The sequence below is a fragment of the Oncorhynchus mykiss genome, chromosome 2, assembly GCF_057628025.1.
Source record: "Oncorhynchus mykiss isolate SJ-2025 chromosome 2, ASM5762802v1, whole genome shotgun sequence".
Taxonomy (NCBI): Eukaryota; Metazoa; Chordata; class Actinopteri; order Salmoniformes; family Salmonidae; genus Oncorhynchus; species Oncorhynchus mykiss.
In genome coordinates this window covers 7,827,940-7,846,462 of record NC_143023.1, presented here as the reverse complement: position 1 = coordinate 7,846,462, position 18,523 = coordinate 7,827,940, and the positions used below count along the sequence as shown (strand labels likewise).

General features: G+C 48.9%; 1 protein-coding gene across 10 annotated transcripts in view; it reads right to left on the bottom strand.

Annotated features, from left to right (window-relative positions):
- Positions 1 to 9,082: 9,082 nt before the first annotated feature.
- Positions 9,083 to 18,523, bottom strand: part of LOC110514705 (kinesin-like protein KIF13A) — a 181,244-nt gene continuing 171,803 nt past the window's right edge. For 4 of the 10 annotated variants that reach the window (XM_090187006.1, XM_090187007.1, XM_090187012.1 and 1 more), the window contains 5 exons: positions 17,757 to 17,853; positions 17,336 to 17,502; positions 15,808 to 15,999; positions 13,328 to 14,564; positions 9,083 to 13,034 (listed from right to left, as the gene is read on the bottom strand). In XM_090187006.1, coding sequence (XP_090043132.1) covers positions 12,898 to 13,034; positions 13,328 to 14,564; positions 15,808 to 15,999; positions 17,336 to 17,502; positions 17,757 to 17,853 — 1,830 coding nt within the window. In that variant the 3' untranslated portion in view covers positions 9,083 to 12,897. The remainder of the gene's footprint in view (positions 13,035 to 13,327; positions 14,565 to 15,807; positions 16,000 to 17,335; positions 17,503 to 17,756; positions 17,854 to 18,523) is intronic. The other 6 variants (XM_090187011.1, XM_090187021.1, XM_090187023.1 and 3 more) reach the window with 3 other exon arrangements.

Here is an 18,523-nt window from a genome sequence, read left to right as displayed (position 1 = left end):
CAATACTTCAAAACCAAATGGTAGGTCCAGGTAATTACAAATAGATGGGTGTTGGTTAAAAGGTGATTTTAATCAATGGAGCTAATTTGGAGCGGCAGTTTTGACTTTCCCCTGTGAATGCCGAGCGGTTGGAGACGATGTGGAGCGCTGGAGCGGCATCACTCCAAGAGCGATTTCCGACCGCTCAAATACTCTGGTTACTATGGACTAGTGCAAGGGTCGGGAACCCTGCTCCTGTAGTACAGCAGGTCATGTAGGATTTTGTTCCAACTAGGCACCACACATCACACCTGACCAACTGAGCTAATTGATCAGTTCAATGATTGCCTAAATTCAACAAACCTAGTCTTTCAGGTTAGTTAAATTAAAAAAACATTAAGCTCCTGCTGCACCCCAGGACCAGGGTTGTCTTCCCCTGGACCAGAAGGTGGGGTCAATTTGGAATTGGAGCAACAGAGAAGCAGCTGAAGAATTGGTCTGAAACTCTCTCTTTGGAGTGACCAGACAGCCAGCCAGGCGGCCAGCCAGCCATACACTATTGTGACAAGGTGCTGGATCTGAGGCTGTGGCTAAGGCAGGCAGGATCCCCTTACAAAACCAAGCCACAGACGGAGTCCCTGTAAATCTAGCAGTCAAAAGCAGCTATCCAGACAGCATTGTCCCCAGCACAGCCATTTGGGATACATCCCAAAGTCCTCTTCATGTAGAGCTGAGCTCACAAAAAAACACCTGTGTTGACAACTCAGTCTGTCATCCATAGGTCTATGTACTACTGTCACACAGGATAGTGTCTTTCACAGGATAGTATCTTTCACAGGATAGTGTCTTTTACAGGATAGTGTCTGTCACAGGATAGTGTCTTTCACAGGATAGTGTCTTTTACAGGATAGTGTCTGTCACAGGATAGTGTCTTTCACAGGATAGTGTCTTTTACAGGATAGTGTCTGTCACAGGATAGTGTCTTTCACAGGATAGTGTCTTTTACAGGATAGTGTCTTTCACAGGATAGTGTCTTTCACAGGATAGTGTCTGTCACAGGATATTGTCTGTCACATGATAGTGTCTGTCACAGGATATTGTCTGTCACAGGATAGTGTCTGTCACAGGATAGTGTCTTTCACAGGATAGTGTCTGCCACAGGATAGTGTCTTTCACAGGATAGTATCTTTCACAGGATAGTGTCTTTTACAGGATAGTGTCTTTCACAGGATAGTGTCTTTCACAGGATAGTGTCTTTCACAGGATAGTGTCTGTCACAGGATATTGTCTGTCACAGGATAGTGCCTGTCACAGGATAGTGTCTTTTACAGGATAGTGTCTTTCACAGGATAGTGTCTGCCACAGGATAGTGTCTTTCACAGGATAGTATCTTTCACAGGATAGTGTCTTTTACAGGATAGTGTCTGTCACATGATAGTGTCTTTCACAGGATAGTGTCTTTCACAGGATAGTGTCTGTCACAGGATATTGTCTGTCACAGGATAGTGCCTGTCACAGGATAGTGTCTTTCACAGGATAGTGTCTGCCACAGGATAGTGTCTTTCACAGGATAGTATCTTTCACAGGATAGTGTCTTTCACAGGATAGTGTCTTTTACAGGATAGTGTCTTTCACAGGATAGTGTCTTTGACAGGATAGTGTCTGTCACAGGATATTGTCTGTCACATGATAGTGTCTGTCACAGGATAAGGATAATGTCTGTCACAGGATAGTGTCTGTCACATGATAGTGTCTGTCAGGATAGTGTCTGTCAGGATAGTGTCTGTCACATGATAAGGATAGTGTCTGTCACAGGATAGTGTCTGTCACAGGATAAGGATAGTGTCTGTCACAGGATAGTGTCTGTCACAGGATAAGGATAGTGTCTCCCACAGGATAAGGATAGTGTCTGTCACAGGATAGTGTGTCACATGATAGTGTCTGTCAGGATAGTGTCTGTCACAGGATAAGGATAGTGTCTGTCACATGATAAGGATAGTGTCTGTCAGGATAGTGTCTGCAACAGGATAAGGATAGTGTCTGTCACAGGATAAGGATAGTGTCTGTCACAGGATAGTGTCTGTCAGGATAATGTCTGTCACAGGATAAGGATAGTGTCTGTCACAGGATAAGGATAGTGTCTGTCACAGGATAAGGATAGTGTCTGCCACAGGATAGTGTCTGCCACATGATAAGGATAGTGTCTGCCACAGGATAGTGTCTGTCACATGATAAGGATAGTGTCTGTCACATGACATCACTATTTTGCATGTTATTTTGGCATTAATACACGTAACATGAAACCGCATACAAACATTGTCTCTTTTTTGCTTTCTTGAGTAAAGCAGCTCCAAAATGCAGGTGTTTCAACCTAGTTCAGTGCTTTCTGTGGTGGTGGAAAATACAGAGCGGAGGGTTTGGTGTCTGACGTGATTGGCTCAGTGTTCTGTCACTCCTGGGAGCACTTGGTCACGTCAAAATCTATAGGGAAAGCTTGAAAATTCAAGCCTCTTGGGTGCTGCCATAGAGTTACATTAGAAGTGCCCATCCAAGAAGACTCAATTGGCCACAGATAAAATTACGTCACATCACATTATATCTACCATAGCTTTGATTAGACTGATCCTGTCAACATCATACTTTCAAAATCTTTGCTAGCAAGCTAGACAAGGAGTCATCATCACGAATCAAGTCGACAATCTACTGGCAAATCCTTTTCAATCCTTGTCATATGAAGAGAAATTATAGATAAAACGTATCGGTGCTCATCGGCCATTGGACATAAACATTACACAACAAGTTGGAAATTGCAAATTCAACAACGAGTCGTTTGGAAGGAATCAGTGGCTGACTGCAAGTGCTGCAAAGCAATAACTAGCCTGCTATTCAGTGGAGAGGGTGTGTGGTCCAAGTCTGGATTTAAGGGTCTCTTTTCCAAGCTTAAAATGTTAAACATTCACATGCAACACCATGGGCCAGAAAATATTGAATACATTGGCCAAGCCTTCAATTCAGCATGACTTCTGCCGCATTGAAAACAACTGGAAACTCAGAACTGGGAAATCTCAGACTTCAGTGAGTTCAACACAACTGGGAACTCAGTACTGGGAAATCTCAGACTTCAGTGAGTTCAACACAACCGGGAACTCAGAACTGGGAAATCTCAGACTTCAGTGTGTTCAACACAACTGGGAACTCAGAAAAAAACGAGCTCCGACTGGGAAAATATGTTTTGAGCGGTTATCCAACTCGGAATACCAAGCCGGGAACTCGGGCCTCTTTCTAGAGTTACGACCTGAAGATCACTGACTTCATGACTCTTCCTTGTTTTTTTTTTGAGTCCCCAGTTGTCTTGACAGCACCATACATCCAGAGAATAGCAGACTTTGATGAAAAAGTTTGATGAGAAAATCTACCCACAAGAAGGACCCCCTTCTGTTCAAGTGAGCACAGCACAACAAGGTGAGTCCAAAAATGTATTGTATACTGCTGCATAAATGATGTAATATGCCAGGGTGTCACGACTTCCGCCGAAGTCGGCTCCTCTCCTTGTTCGGGCGTCGTTCGGCGGTCGACGTCACCGGTCTTCTAGCCATCGCCGCTCCACTTTTCATTGTTCCATTTGTTTTGTCTTGTTCCCCGCACACCTGGTTTACATCCCCTAATCAACTGTATATCTTCCTCTGGTCCCCTCCATGTCTTTGTGTGGGATTGTTTTGGTACGTGTTGTGTATTGACGCGCCTAGCTGGTTTTTCCCCGGGTACTATGTTTCAACCCGGAGGATGTTTATTAATTGTTAAACATTTTTGCTTATTTGTGACTTTGTCACGCTTTGCACTTTTGCCTTTGGCTGGAGGTTTGCTGGACACTGTTGCGTCCGTCTGTTGTTTGCTTCTGCCGAATAAAGTGTGCGCCTGATCACAACTCTCTGCTCTCCTGCACCTGACTTCCACACCAGTAGATCACAACTCTCTGCTCTCCTGCACCTGACTTCCACACCAATAGATCACAACTCTCTGGTCTCCTGCACCTGACTTCAACACTAGTAGATCACAACTCTCTGCTCTCCTGCACCTGACTTCAACACCAGTAGATCACAACTCTCTGTTCTCCTGCACCTGACTCCTACACCAATAGATCACAACTCTCTGCTCTCCTGCACCTGACTTCAACACCAGTAGATCACAACTCTCTGCTCTCCTGCACCTGACTTCAACACCAGTAGATTACAACTCTCTGCTCTCCTGCACCTGACTTCTACACCAGTAGATCACAACTCTCTGCTCTCCTGCACCTGACTTCCACACCAGTAGATCACAACTCTCTGCTCTCCTGCACCTGACTTCAACACCAGTAGATTACAACTCTCTGCTCTCCTGCACCTGACTTCCACACCAATAGATCACAACTCTCTGCTCTCCTGCACCTGACTTCTACACCAGTAGATCACAACTCTCTGCTCTCCTGCACCTGACTTCTACACCAGTAGATCACAACTCTCTGCCCTCCTGCACCTGACCTCTACACCAGTAGATCACAACTCTCTGCTCTCCTGCACCTGACTTCTACACCAGTAGATCACAACGCTCTGCCCTCCTGCACCTGACCTCTACACCAGTAGATCACAACTCTCTGCTCTCCTGCACCTGACTTCAAGCACAAGCATTTCGCTACACTCGCATTAACATCTGCTAACCATGTGTATGTGACAAATAAAAATGGATTTGTTCCGAATTCTGTCGCTGTACATTTCAAAAGTGATAAACAGTTATATTGACTACGTCTGTCCTAGCTCTCTCACTAATGTCTTAATCAAAATTACAGATTGCCTCTTATCTGCTGCCCTTATGCCATAGTTTGTACATCTCAATTGTCAGTAGAAACCACATTTGTTTAAACAAGTTAGCCATATCAGCTATGTTTTTTTAAAGGGCAGTAAATGAGGCTGAATGAACTGTTTCGCTGCCAGATGAAGCTCCCCTGATAACCAGGTGTAGCAGAAGCAATATGTTGGGACTGCTGTTGGGACAGCTTTATGTCGGCCCTAACAGTTTGTGGGCACCGTTTGGCACCGTTATAGTGCAATTCACGTATTGTTTAGTGTTGTGTTGTGTAGTGGCTTTGCTGGCATGCATCCCACATGTGTTTTGGGATTTCGCCCAACCAAGATTTACATGCTAAAATCGACACTGCTGTCCGGCAACCTCTAACTCAGTCTCTTCTCTGGGTCACTGTGGAGAGAACTACCTCTAACTCAGTCTCTTCTCTGGGTCACTGTGGAGAGAACTACCTCTAACTCAGTCTCTTCTCTGGGTCACTGTGGAGAGAACTACCTCTAACTCAGTCTCTTCTCTGGGTCACTGTGGAGAGAACTACCTCTAACTCAGTCTCTTCTCTGGGTCACTATGGAGAGCACTACCTCTAACTCAGTCTCTTCTCTGGGTCACTGTGGAGAGCACTACCTCTAACCCAGTCTCTTCTCTGGGTCACTGTGGAGAGAACTACCTCTAACTCAGTCTCTTCTCTGGGTCACTGTGGAGAGAACTACCTCGAACTCAGTCTCTTCTCTGGGTCACTGTGGAGAGAACTACCTCTAACTCAGTCTCTTCTCTGGGTCACTGTGGAGAGCACTACCTCTAACTCAGTCTCTTCTCTGGGTCACTGTGGAGAGAACTACCTCTAACTCAGTCTCTTCTCTGGGTCACTGTGGAGAGCACTACCTCTAACCCAGTCTCTTCTCTGGGTCACTGTGGAGAGAACTACCTCTAACTCAGTCTCTTCTCTGGGTCACTGTGGAGAGAACTACCTCTAACTCAGTCTCTTCTCTGGGTCACTGTGGAGAGAACTACCTCTAACTCAGTCTCTTCTCTGGGTCACTGTGGAGAGCACTACCTCTAACTCAGTCTCTTCTCTGGGTCACTGTGGAGAGAACTACCTCTAACTCAGTCTCTTCTCTGGGTCACTGTGGAGAGCACTACCTCTAACTCAGTCTCTTCTCTGGGTCACTGTGGAGAGCACTACCTCTAACTCAGTCTCTTCTCTGGGTCACTGTGGAGAGCACTACCTCTAACTCAGTCTCTTCTCTGGGTCACTGTGGAGAGCACTACCTCTAACTCAGACTGTTAACTAGCACCACCTAGTGAAACCACTCTTAAAACACAACCTTTGAAAATAATATTGCACCAATGACACAGTAGTTCAACTATGAATCATACAGTAATATACTCAACACAAATATAAACACAACATGCAACAACTTCACAGATTTTACTGAGTTACAGTTCATATGAGGAAATCAGTCAATTTCAATACATTCATTAGGCCCTTAAATATGGATTTCATATGACTGGGCAGGGGAGCAGCCATGGGGGGCCTGGAAGGGCATAGGCCCACTGACTTGGGAGCCAGGCCCAGCTAATCAGAATTAGTTTTCCCCCACAAAAGGGCATTATTACAGACAGAAATACTCCTCTGGTATTCAGACAACAGCACAGGTGAAGAAGCCGGATGTGGAGGTCCTGGGTTGGCGTGGTTACACGTGGTCTGAGGTGAAGAAGCAGGATGTGGAGGTCCTGGGCTGGCGTGGTTACACGTGGTCTGAGGTGAAGAAGCAGGATGTGGAGGTCCTGGGCTGGCGTGGTTATATGTGGTCTGAGGTGAAGAAGCAGGGTGTGGAGGTCCTGGCCTGGCGTGGTTACACGTGGTCTGAGGTGAAGAAGCAGGATGTGGAGGTCCTGGGCTGGCGTGGTTACACGTGGTCTGAGGTGAAGAAGCAGGATGTGGAGGTCCTGGGTTGGCGTGGTTACACGTGGTCTGAGGTGAAGAAGCAGGATGTGGAGGTCCTGGGTTGGCGTGGTTACACGTGGTCTGAGGTGAAGAAGCAGGATGTGGAGGTCCTGGGCTGGCGTGGTTACACGTGGTCTGAGGTGAAGAAGCAGGATGTGGAGGTCCTGGGCTGGCGTGGTTACACGTGGTCTGAGGTGAAGAAGCAGGATGTGGAGGTCCTGGGCTGGCGTGGTTACACGTGGTCTGAGGTGAAGAAGCAGGATGTGGAGGTCCTGGGCTGGCGTGGTTACACGTGGTCTGAGGTGAAGAAGCAGGATGTGGAGGTCCTGGGCTGGCGTGGTTACACGTGGTCTGAGGTGAAGAAGCAGGATGTGGAGGTCCTGGGCTGGCGTGGTTACACGTGGTCTGAGGTGAAGAAGCAGGATGTGGAGGTCCTGGGCTGGCGTGGTTACACGTGGTCTGAGGTGAAGAAGCAGGATGTGGAGGTCCTGGGCTGGCGTGGTTACACGTGGTCTGAGGTGAAGAAGCAGGATGTGGAGGTCCTGGGCTGGCGTGGTTACACGTGGTCTGAGGTGAAGAAGCAGGATGTGGAGGTCCTGGGTTGGCGTGGTTACACGTGGTCTGAGCTGAAGAAGCAGGATGTGGAGGTCCTGGGTTGGCGTGGTTACACGTGGTCTGAGGTGAAGAAGCCGGATGTGGAGGTCCTGGGCTGGCGTGGTTACACGTGGTCTGAGGTGAAGAAGCAGGATGTGGAGGTCCTGGGTTGGCGTGGTTACACGTGGTCTGAGGTGAAGAAGCAGGATGTGGAGGTCCTGGGCTGGCGTGGTTACACGTGGTCTGAGGTGAAGAAGCAGGATGTGGAGGTCCTGGGCTGGCGTGGTTACACGTGGTCTGAGGTGAAGAAGCCGGATGTGGAGGTCCTGGGCTGGCGTGGTTACACGTGGTCTGAGGTGAAGAAGCAGGATGTGGAGGTCCTGGGTTGGCGTGGTTACACGTGGTCTGAGGTTGTGAGGCCAGTTGGACGTAATACTCTAAAATGACATTGGAGACGGCTTATGGTAGAGAAATTAACATTAAATTGTCTGGCAACAGCTCTGGTGGACATTCCTGCAGTCAGCATGCCAAATGCACACTCCCTCAAAACTTGAAACATCTGTAGCATTGTGTTGTTTGACAAACTGCACAAGGTGCACCTGTGTACTGATCATGCTGTTTAATCAGCTCCTTGATATGCCACACCTGTCAGGTGGATGGATTACCTTGGCAAAGTAGAACTGCTCACTAACAGGGATGTAAACTAATTTGTGCCCAAAATTGGAGAGAAATAAGCTTATTGTGCATATGGAAAATGTCTGTGATGTTTTATTTCAGCTCATGAAACATGGGACCAACACTTTACACGTTGCGTTTATATTTTTGTTCCGTATAATTATTCCTACTCGACACCGTGAATTACACTCAAACACTTCAATGAGGCTGTAATCAGGAAGAAATAGTTGCACGAGTCTCAATAAATACCTGCATTGACTCAAATGATTGAATGCAAATAAGAGGCGACACACACACACACAAGTGTTTAGATTGTAAACGTTCTGTATTCTAGAACATCTTTGTACCAATTAAAACAGTTTGTTGAGATACATTATAAATACAATTCTGTACATTATAATATTGCAAATAATACTATGTTCAAATGCATGTATATGTACAACTCCTCATTAGGGAGAGCAGCTTTGATCTTGTCTTTAAAGTAAGGTCTTGGGTTTCTTTTCTTATTTACTTGAAATTACAGCATTTTAAAATTATATTTCTCTCTACCACAGTTAGCCACAACTAGCTCTGGTCCAGGGCGTTAGTGAGGAATGCACTAACCCCCTGGACCAGAGCTAGACACATCCACAGCTCCAATAAAATACAAAATGTCAGAGACATGGTTCATCATTCAGGTTATAAAACTATTTGACATCTTCTCTCCCATCCCATTTCCTCATAGTGTCCATCCCCTGTTCATACACCTCTCCCTGTAAAATAAACTAAATTCATTTGTTGACATGAGTATCTCTAAAAAAATACTTAAATGTTACTCATTAGTCAAATTAACATAGAAAATGCTGTCAGAGCAAATCACTGTAGGTAGGGTTCATCATTAGTCATTCAACCTAACAGTAACAGTCCAGGGGATTGGTGGAGGGCATTCAACCTAACAGTAACAGTCCAGGGGATTGGAGGAGGGCATTCAACCTAACAGTAACAGTCCAGGGGATTGGAGGAGGGCATTCAACCTAACAGTAACAGTCCAGGGGATTGGAGGAGGGCATTCAACCTAACAGTAACAGTCCAGGGGATTGGTGGAGGGCATTCAACCTAACAGTAACAGTCCAGGGGATTGGAGGAGGGCATTCAACCTAACAGTAACAGTCCAGGGGATTGGTGGAGGGCATTCAACCTAACAGTAACAGTCCAGGGGATTGGAGGAGGGCATTCAACCTAACAGTAACAGTCCAGGGGATTGGAGGAGGGCATTCAACCTAACAGTTACAGTCCAGGGGATTGGAGGAGGGCATTCAACCTAACAGTAACAGGCCAAGGTATTGGTGGAGGGCATTGTAAATGCCTGTGAGCTTCAGGTCATCATGCATCAGGCCAGCCAGCCTTCAGTCAGGCCCAGTCTAGCCTCAGTTTCCACCCCCTTGAGAGGGACAATGCATTATAGTACACACTGAGTATACAAAACACTAAGAACACCTTACTAATATTGAGTTGCACCTCCTTTTGCCCTCAGAACAGCCTAAATTCTCAGGGCATGAACTCTACAAGGAGTTGAAAGCGTTCCACAGGGATGCTGGCCCATGTTGACTCTACAAGGAGTTGAACGCGTTCCACAGGGATGCTGGCCCATGTTGACTTGACAAGGAGTTGAAAGCGTTCCACAGGGATGCTGGCCCATGTTGACTCTACAAGGAGTTGAAAGCGTTCCACAGGGATGCTGGCCCATGTTGACTCGACAAGGAGTTGAAAGCGTTCCACAGGGATGCTGGCCCATGTTGACTCTACAAGGAGTTGAAAGCGTTCCACAGGGATGCTGGCCCATGTTGACTCGACAAGGAGTTGAAAGCGTTCCACAGGGATGCTGGCCCATGTTGACTCTACAAGGAGTTGAAAGCGTTCCACAGGGATGCTGGCCCATGTTGACTCTACAAGGAGTTGAAAGCGTTCCACAGTGATGCTGGCCCATGTTGACTCTACAAGGAGTTGAAAGCGTTCCACAGGGATGCTGGCCCATGTAGACTCCAATGCTTCCCACAGTTGTGTCCAGTTGGCTGGATGTCCTTCGGGTGGTGGAAAATACTTGATTGACACAGGAAACTGTTGCGTGTGGAAAAACTCAGCAGCGTTGCAGTTCTTGACACAAACCGGTACCCCTGGCATCTACTACCATACCCTGTTCAAAGGCACTTAAATCTTTTATCTTGCCCGTTCACCCTCTGAATGGCCCTCACACACAATCCATGTCTCAGGGCCTAAAAATCCTTCTTTAACCCGTCTCCTCCCCTTCATCTACAAGAGGATTCAACAAGAGACATGAAGAAGGGACTGCTGTCACCTGGATTCACCTGGTCAGTCTGTCTCATGGAAAGAGCATGTGTTCTTAATGTTTTGTAAACTCAGTGAAGTGCTCCTCACAACCGGGATCATATTCATTGGTGTACATACCCCATAGCAAAACGTTCTGCAACGGAAAAGGTTTCACAAAACAAAAACAGAGAGTTTCTTATTGGACAAGTTCATGTACTCTTTCCCCTTTTCAGTCTGTTTTCTTCCATTTTGTGCCTAGTGAATACGACCCAGAGGAAGCCAAGTCGCTTAATTCAGATAGTTGACACAGCATAGATCCAACATGGACACCTCAGTTTCCATCCCCTTGAGAGGCACAATGCAGGACAGTGGAGAAACTGAGAAACACGCACAGATAGGATACGTTTCCTTTGTCCTGAATGGAAGACAGAAGTCTTGTGTGAGGAACTCTGCGAGGGTTGATCCACTCCAGTGCAAGAAGCATGATTCAGTCAGTCAGCAATGGCAACAGTCCCAATAGTTTCAGTGGGGGGGGGACAATCTGTCATTCCACAGTGTTACAGTACACCACCAACAACAACAACAACAGGCTAATGATGAAGCCTACATGGGCAACATAGCAACCACAGTCATACATCTTCAAATTCATGATTCATGAAATCATGTTCAATTCATGATTTGTTTGCAGACGGCCCAAAAGTTCATGAGGACTCGTGGCCTAGGCACTATGTTTACTTTGACACACATATCATATGTACACACACACACACACACACACACACACACACACACACACACACACACACACACACACACACACACACACACACACACACACACACACACACACACACACACACACACACACCAGTTAAAACAGCAGATATGAAACCTTAGTTCTTTGGTAACCCCTGACGACATATCACAGTGACTTGGATAACCAATCCGGATATCAGTGAGTTATCAACACTAGTACATTCTGGATCCAAACACCCCAGATGACAACTTTCTGTCACCTCTACAGGAAGATCTGGTGTTTGCACAGGAATATGAGCTGCTGAGCTGATTCAATGATACCACCGTCAGATAAACACGTGTGGGTCATGTCTATCCATCAACACGCTCTCTAGCTAAAATAACACAGCAGAAAACTTGGATGTGTGCGTTTGACTTTCAGTGAACAAGGATATTGAACGATGATATGCCTTCATAAAACGCATGGGACAGATATGGTAAAGGGAAAGCAGTTCATACCGACAGATAGAACACATGATCGGAAGGCTAGTGGAACAGAGGGAGGGTGAGAATGAGAGAAGTAGAGCTGGTTTTGGGGCTCAGCTGTTGAGCGCTGACAGCTGCCCCTGGTCTAGTAGGAACTGTTCTGGATCTGGCCCTGGTCTAGTAGGAACTGTTCTGGATCTGGCCCTGGTCTAGTAGGAACTGTTCTAGATCTGGCCCTGGTCTAGTAGGAACTGTTCTGGATCTGGGCCTGGTCTAGTAGGAACTGTTCTAGATCTGCCCCTGGTCTAGTAGGAACTGTTCTGGATCTGGCCCTGGTCTAGTAGGAACTGTTCTGGATCTGGCCCTGATCTAGTAGGAACTGTTCTAGATCTGGCCCTGGTCTAGTAGGAACTGTTCTGGATCTGGCCCTGGTCTAGTAGGAACTGTTCTGGATCTGGCCCTGGTCTAGTAGGAACTGTTCTGGATCTGGCCCTGGTCTAGTAGGAACTGTTCTGGATCTGGCCCTGGTCTAGTAGGAACTGTTCTGGATCTGGCCCTGGTCTAGTAGAAACTGTTCTGGATCTGGCCCTGGTCTAGTAGGAACTGTTCTAGATCTGGCCCTGGTCTAGTAGAAACTGTTCTGGATCTGGCCCTGGTCTAGTAGGAACTGTTCTAGATCTGGCCCTGGTCTAGTAGGAACTGTTCTAGATCTGGGCCTGGTCTAGTAGGAACTGTTCTGGATCTGGCCCTGATCTAGTAGAAACTGTTCTGGATCTGGCCCTGATCTAGTAGGAACTGTTCTAGATCTGGGCCTGGTCTAGTAGGAACTGTTCTGGATCTGGGCCTGGTCTAGTAGGAACTGTTCTGGATCTGGCCCTGGTCTAGTAGGAACTGTTCTAGATCTGGCCCTGGTCTAGTAGGAACTGTTCTGGATCTGGGCCTGGTCTAGTAGTAACTGTTCTAGATCTGGGCCTGGTCTAGTAGGAACTGTTCTGGATCTGGCCCTGGTCTAGTAGGAACTGTTCTGGATCTGGCCCTGGTCTAGTAGGAACTGTTCTGGATCTGGCCCTGGTCTAGTAGGAACTGTTCTGGATCTGGCCCTGGTCTAGTAGGAACTGTTCTGGATCTGGCCCTGGTCTAGTAGGAACTGCTCTGGATCTGGGTACCCCCTTTAGATGATAGTCCTGGGTGGAAAGTTCCTTTCCCCAAATTCCCAGGTTTTCCAGAAATGCTGGTTTGAGGATTCTGGAGTTCCTTCTTATTCCCTCCTGATTCTGGGAATATTCCAACCGTGATTCCTGGAAAGACTGGGAATTTGGGGAGTTTAGTGAATTTTATCGGACCAGAGGCTGGGGGTCTGTGGTGTCCATGGAGGGGGGTCCTCTAGTGAGACAGGAGGGCTTGACGAACACCCCGTGGCCTGGAGGACAGCGGAAGTAAACCCTCCCCTGGACTGTCCCGTTGTGCTTGCCTGGACAGTGGAGACAGAGGGGATATTCAGGAGTCATGTGACCATTCACCATACATCTCAAACACATGACAGGTTCCTCACAGGTCCAGTTAAGGTCAGTTAAGTATTGCCAGAGCACCAGCACTCTAAGAGAATGTCCCAAATGACAGTCTCACCCTATATAGTGCACTACTTTTGACCAGCACACTATGGGTGCACCCTACATAGGGCACTACAGTAGATAAGGAACTGGGAGGCATCCCAGTACATCATTATTACACAGAACATAATTTGATAACTAAACAGCCACTCACCCACAGCCAGGTCCAGCTGCACCCCGACCCAGATCCCCTTGGCGAACTCCACCCCGCCGACGTAGTGCACCGTGCCGCTCCTCTTCCCCACCCAGACCTGCTCCCCGGGAGCCATCCAGTCAGGCAGCTGGGCCACCGGAGAACCAGAGCCCTCGTCTCCGCTGCAGGAGTCCCCAGAGGCCTCAGTGCTGCTGGGGTTGGGGCTAGGGCAGCATGGGCTGGGACAGGGGCTCCCTGGAGGTAGGTCTCCCTGGATTGGCTCCTGGATCTGGGGCTCTCCTCCTGCTAGCTGGCCTGGCGGGCTGGAGGGTGGTGGGCGTGGCACGGCTACGCTGCCGATACACTGTTTGCCGTTGTGGAGGTGTGAGTGGGGCTGAGGGAGCCGGGCGTTACCGGGGTGAGATGTATGTTGTTGTTGTTGTGTGTTGATGACGACCAGGTCTTTGTCAGAGGTCTGGTGCCTGCTGCCAGAGCCCCCTTTCTCCTCCTCCACTGGGACAGGGGATATGTGTGGTGCATCCCCAGACTGGAAGTGTCCCAGCTCACCCAGATCCTCCATGCCGTCGTCGGCCCCCTTGAAGTCTGTAAACTCTTGGCTGACGCTCAGGACACACCTGCGGGGCTGCGGGGAGGGTGGCTGCTCTGAGCAGTTAGGAATACTGACAGGGGAGGAGGGGGAGGGTGGCTGCTCTGAGCAGTTAGGAATACTGACAGGGGAGGAGGGGGAGGTGGTGGGGAGGGGCTGGGAGGGGACGCCGGGGGGACACGCAGGGGTTTGGGTGTCACCCCACGGCGAGACACTTCTGGTCTGGACACAGCCTCGGGCCGTGCTGGTGCAGTGGAAGGAGGGGGACTCGTGGTGGTGGAGGTTGTGGGTTTCCCGGTCAGGGTCATTTCTGTCTTGAGCCATTGCGGAGGCGCTGAGCTGGTCGGAGCTGTCGCTGGCCCCGAATGGCACGTCAGAGAGCGTGGCGTCTGAGGCACTGTGGGAGAAGTAACCGCTGGTGCAGCTGCTGGCGGTGGGGCTCCGGGGAGCCCCCTCTCTTTCCCCCCCTCCACCACGTCCCCGAACCCCCCTCAGCTCTCCCCTGCCCCCCGTCCCCCCCTCCTGGCTCTCCAGGGCAGCGTTGTACACCTCAAAGTTGGCAAAGTCCTCTGGGATGTAGGACTGGAAGCTGTGGAAGTCCTGAGGGCCCAGACCCAAACTCAGGGCCATGTCTGTTTCCTCCTCAGAGTCCTGGAATAGACACCACACAGAGACAGACACCACACAGAGACAGACATCACACAGAGACAGACATCACACAGAGACAGACATCACACAGAGACAGACACCACACAGAGACAGACATCACACAGAGACAGACAGACACCACACAGAGACAGACAGACATCACACAGAGACAGACATCACACAGAGACAGACACCACACAGAGACAGACATCACACAGAGACAGACATCACACAGAGACAGACACCACACAGAGACAGACATCACACAGAGACAGACATCACACAGAGACAGACAGACACCACACAGAGACAGACAGACATCACACAGAGACAGACATCACACAGAGACAGACATCACACAGAGACAGACAGACACCACACAGAGACAGACAGACATCACACAGAGACAGACATCACGCAGAGACAGACATCACACAGAGACAGACAGACACCACACAGAGACAGACAGGGACACAGGATAGACACCACACAGAGACAGACACCACACAGAAACAGACAGACACCACACAGAGACAGACAGACACCACACAGAGACAGACAGGGACACAGGATAGACATCACACAGGAACAGCCAGACAGACACAGGACAGACACCACACAGGGACAGACAGGGACACAGGATAGACACCACACAGGGACAGACAGGGACACAGGACAGACAGGGACACAGGACAGACATTACACAGGGACAGACAGGGACACAGGACAGAACGCACCAGAGACAATGTCAGCGACTGTTTCTTTCTGCAGGGGAGCCTATCAGGGGAGCCTATCAGGGGAGCCTATCGGTGGAGCCTATCAGGGGAGCCTATCAGGGGAGCCTATCGGTGGAGCCTATCGGTGGAGCCTATCGGTGGAGGCTGGTGGGGGAGCCTATCAGGGGAGGCTGGTGGGGGGGTTGAATGGAATCAAGTGTTTGATATGTTTGATACCATTCAATGTTTTCCATTCCAGCTGTTACAAAGAGACGTCTTCTGATTGACTGTGTCACCAGCCACCACTGGAGCCTACCACCTACTACATGATATTAAAATGCATTGAGGACAGCGACTGTAACCATGGATGGACTGGTGGTAGGTTGACAGGATGTTGGAAAAAACATGAGCTGATGACATCATGCACTTCATGCCGTATTCACTTCAAGGCACCATGGTATTTGTGTGTGTGTGTGTGTGTGTGTGTGTGTGTGCGTGCGTGCGTGCGTGTGTGCGTGCGTGTGACTTACAGCGGTGTGTGGCAGTGTGAGGCTGAGCTTCCTGCTGGTGCAGGTACTGAGGGTGAAGGTGGAGGGGGTGAGGGTGGCGGTGGAGGGGCTGCGGTGACCCTCGCTGCCCGCTCTGGGCCTGCGCCAGGGGGCTTGGCCGTGGCAGGGAGGGGGGAGCAGCACAGAGCTGTCCACACATGAAGAGCGCATGCTCTGCAGATGGGAGTCACACAGGAGGCATGCATGGAGCAGGTGAGTTAACATACATACATGCACAGTCCATAGGGTGTAGAGTTAGTTAGTTAGTGGAACTGGTGATACAGACATGCAGGCCACATTGAATGGAAAACCATGTGTATTAGATGGACATGGTTGGCATCCTAAATGTCATGCTAGTTCAGTGCAGCTAGATGTAGAGCATGGAGCTCCCCATTCACACAATAGATGTAGAGCATGGAGCTCCCCATTCACACAATAGATGTAGAGCATGGAGCTCCCCATTCACACACTAGATGTAGAGCATGGAGCTCCCCATTCACACAATAGATGTAGAGCATGGAGCTCCCCATTCACACAGTAGATCTAGAGCATGGAGCTCCCCATTCACACAATAGATGTAGAGCATGGAGCTCCCCATTCACACAATAGATGTAGAGCATGGAGCTCCCCATTCACACAGTAGATCTAGAGCATGGAGCTCCCCATTCACACAGTAGATGTAGAGCATGGAGCTCCCCATTCACACAATAGATGTAGAGCATGGAGCTCCCCATTCACACAATAGATGTAGAGCATGGAGCTCCCCATTCACACAATAGATGTAGAGCATGGAGCTCCCCATTCACACAATAGATGTAGAGCATGGAGCTCCCCATTCACACAATAGATGTAGAGCATGGAGCTCCCCATTCACACAATAGATGTAGAGCATGGAGCTCCCCATTCACACAATAGATGTAGAGCATGGAGCTCCCCATTCACACAATAGATAAACATATGTGAGCAGATCACATTCAGCCAGAACAATCAGCAGTCATCAGACAGGTTTAGTAGAATTAGTAGTTGTTGATTGTAGTAAATATCTGCCTGTGTTTACTGGATTCACTTAGAATGTCCTGTCTTCAATGACTACTACTGACGTACTGTCATACTGTCACAGTGCAGACAAGGAGGGATGTCACTGGACTTAGAATGTCCTGTCTTCAATGACTACTACTGGCGTACTGTCATACTGTCACATTGCAGACAAGGAGGGATGTCACTGGACTTGGGAACCATGGGAACGGCAGGGGAAGAAAAAGGAGATGAAGAAGCAAAACACAGGAAAGGAAATAAGGAAAGACAGAAAGAAAGAGAGGAGAGATAAAAGGGGCCAGAGATGACTAGAGAGAGAGAGAGAGAGAGAGAGAGAGAGAGAGAGAGAGAGAGAGAGAGGGATGGATAAAGAAAGAGAGGAGAGATGAAATAAACGGGGCCAGAGATGACTAGAGAGAGAGAGAGAGGGATGGATGGATGGATAAAGACAGAGAGGGATGGTTGTGCCCCATACCTCCTGTCCCAGTAGTGGTCGTGCCTCCAGGACTCTCTTGGTCTTGCTCTCCTCTCTGACTGGCAGCAGAGACTTGAGGAACTTGGGCGTCTGGGGAGAGAGGGCCTTGAACGGGCTGGAGTTGAAGAAGGTGGGGCTCTCTGGTACCAGACCTGAGGGGGAACGCACTAGTAAAAACAAACATCATAGCTCTTTAAATTCTACATTTAGAATGATTTTTAGTCCTATACTATTCTTAATCTGTCTGGGAAACCAGCCAATGACTTCCTATTACAGTCCTCATACGGAGGGAGGGCCTGGAGGTTTTCCTGACTGAGAAACACTCATGGCCCTAAATATGATCTAAAACAAGAGTTTCCTGGTCAGGCCTCCTGGTCTCAACTATAGCTGGAGTTGATGCTGTTGATTTCTGGTTGTTTACCGTGATTCTCTGTCTTGTTTCTGAGTGGCGTCCCACACAGAGAACCACCGTCCTGGGGAGTGCAGTCAGAGACATCCTGATGAAGGTCACAATGGTCCTGGAGGACCAGACAGACAGGTTAGAGTCACAATGGTCCTGGAGGACCAGAAAGACAGACAGGTTAGAGTCACAATGGTCCTGGAGGACCAGACAGACAGGTTAGAGTCACAATGGTCCTGGAGGACCAGACAGACAGACAGGTTAGAGTCACAATGGTCCTGGAGGACCAGACAGACAGGTTAGAGTCACAATGGTCCTGGAGGACCAGACAGACAGACAGGTTAGAGTCACAATGGTCCTGGAGGAGGACCAGACAGACAGACAGGTTAGAGTCACAATGGTCCTGGAGGAGGACCAGACAGACAGACAGGTTAGAGTCACAATGGTCCTGGAGGACCAGACAGACAGACAGGTTAGAGTCACAATGGTCCTGGAGGACCAGACAGACAGACAGGTTAGAGTCACAATGGTCCTGGAGGAGGACCAGACAGACAGACAGGTTAGAGTCACAATGGTCCTGGAGGAGGACCAGACAGACAGACAGGTTAGAGTCACAATGGTCCTGGAGGACCAGACAGACAGACAGGTTAGAGTCACAATGGTCCTGGAGGACCAGACAGACAGACAGACAGACAGACAGACAGACAGACAGACAGACAGGTTAGAGTCACAATGACCCTGGAGGAGGACCAGACAGTACAGTATTATACCTTCCAGTCTACATCCTC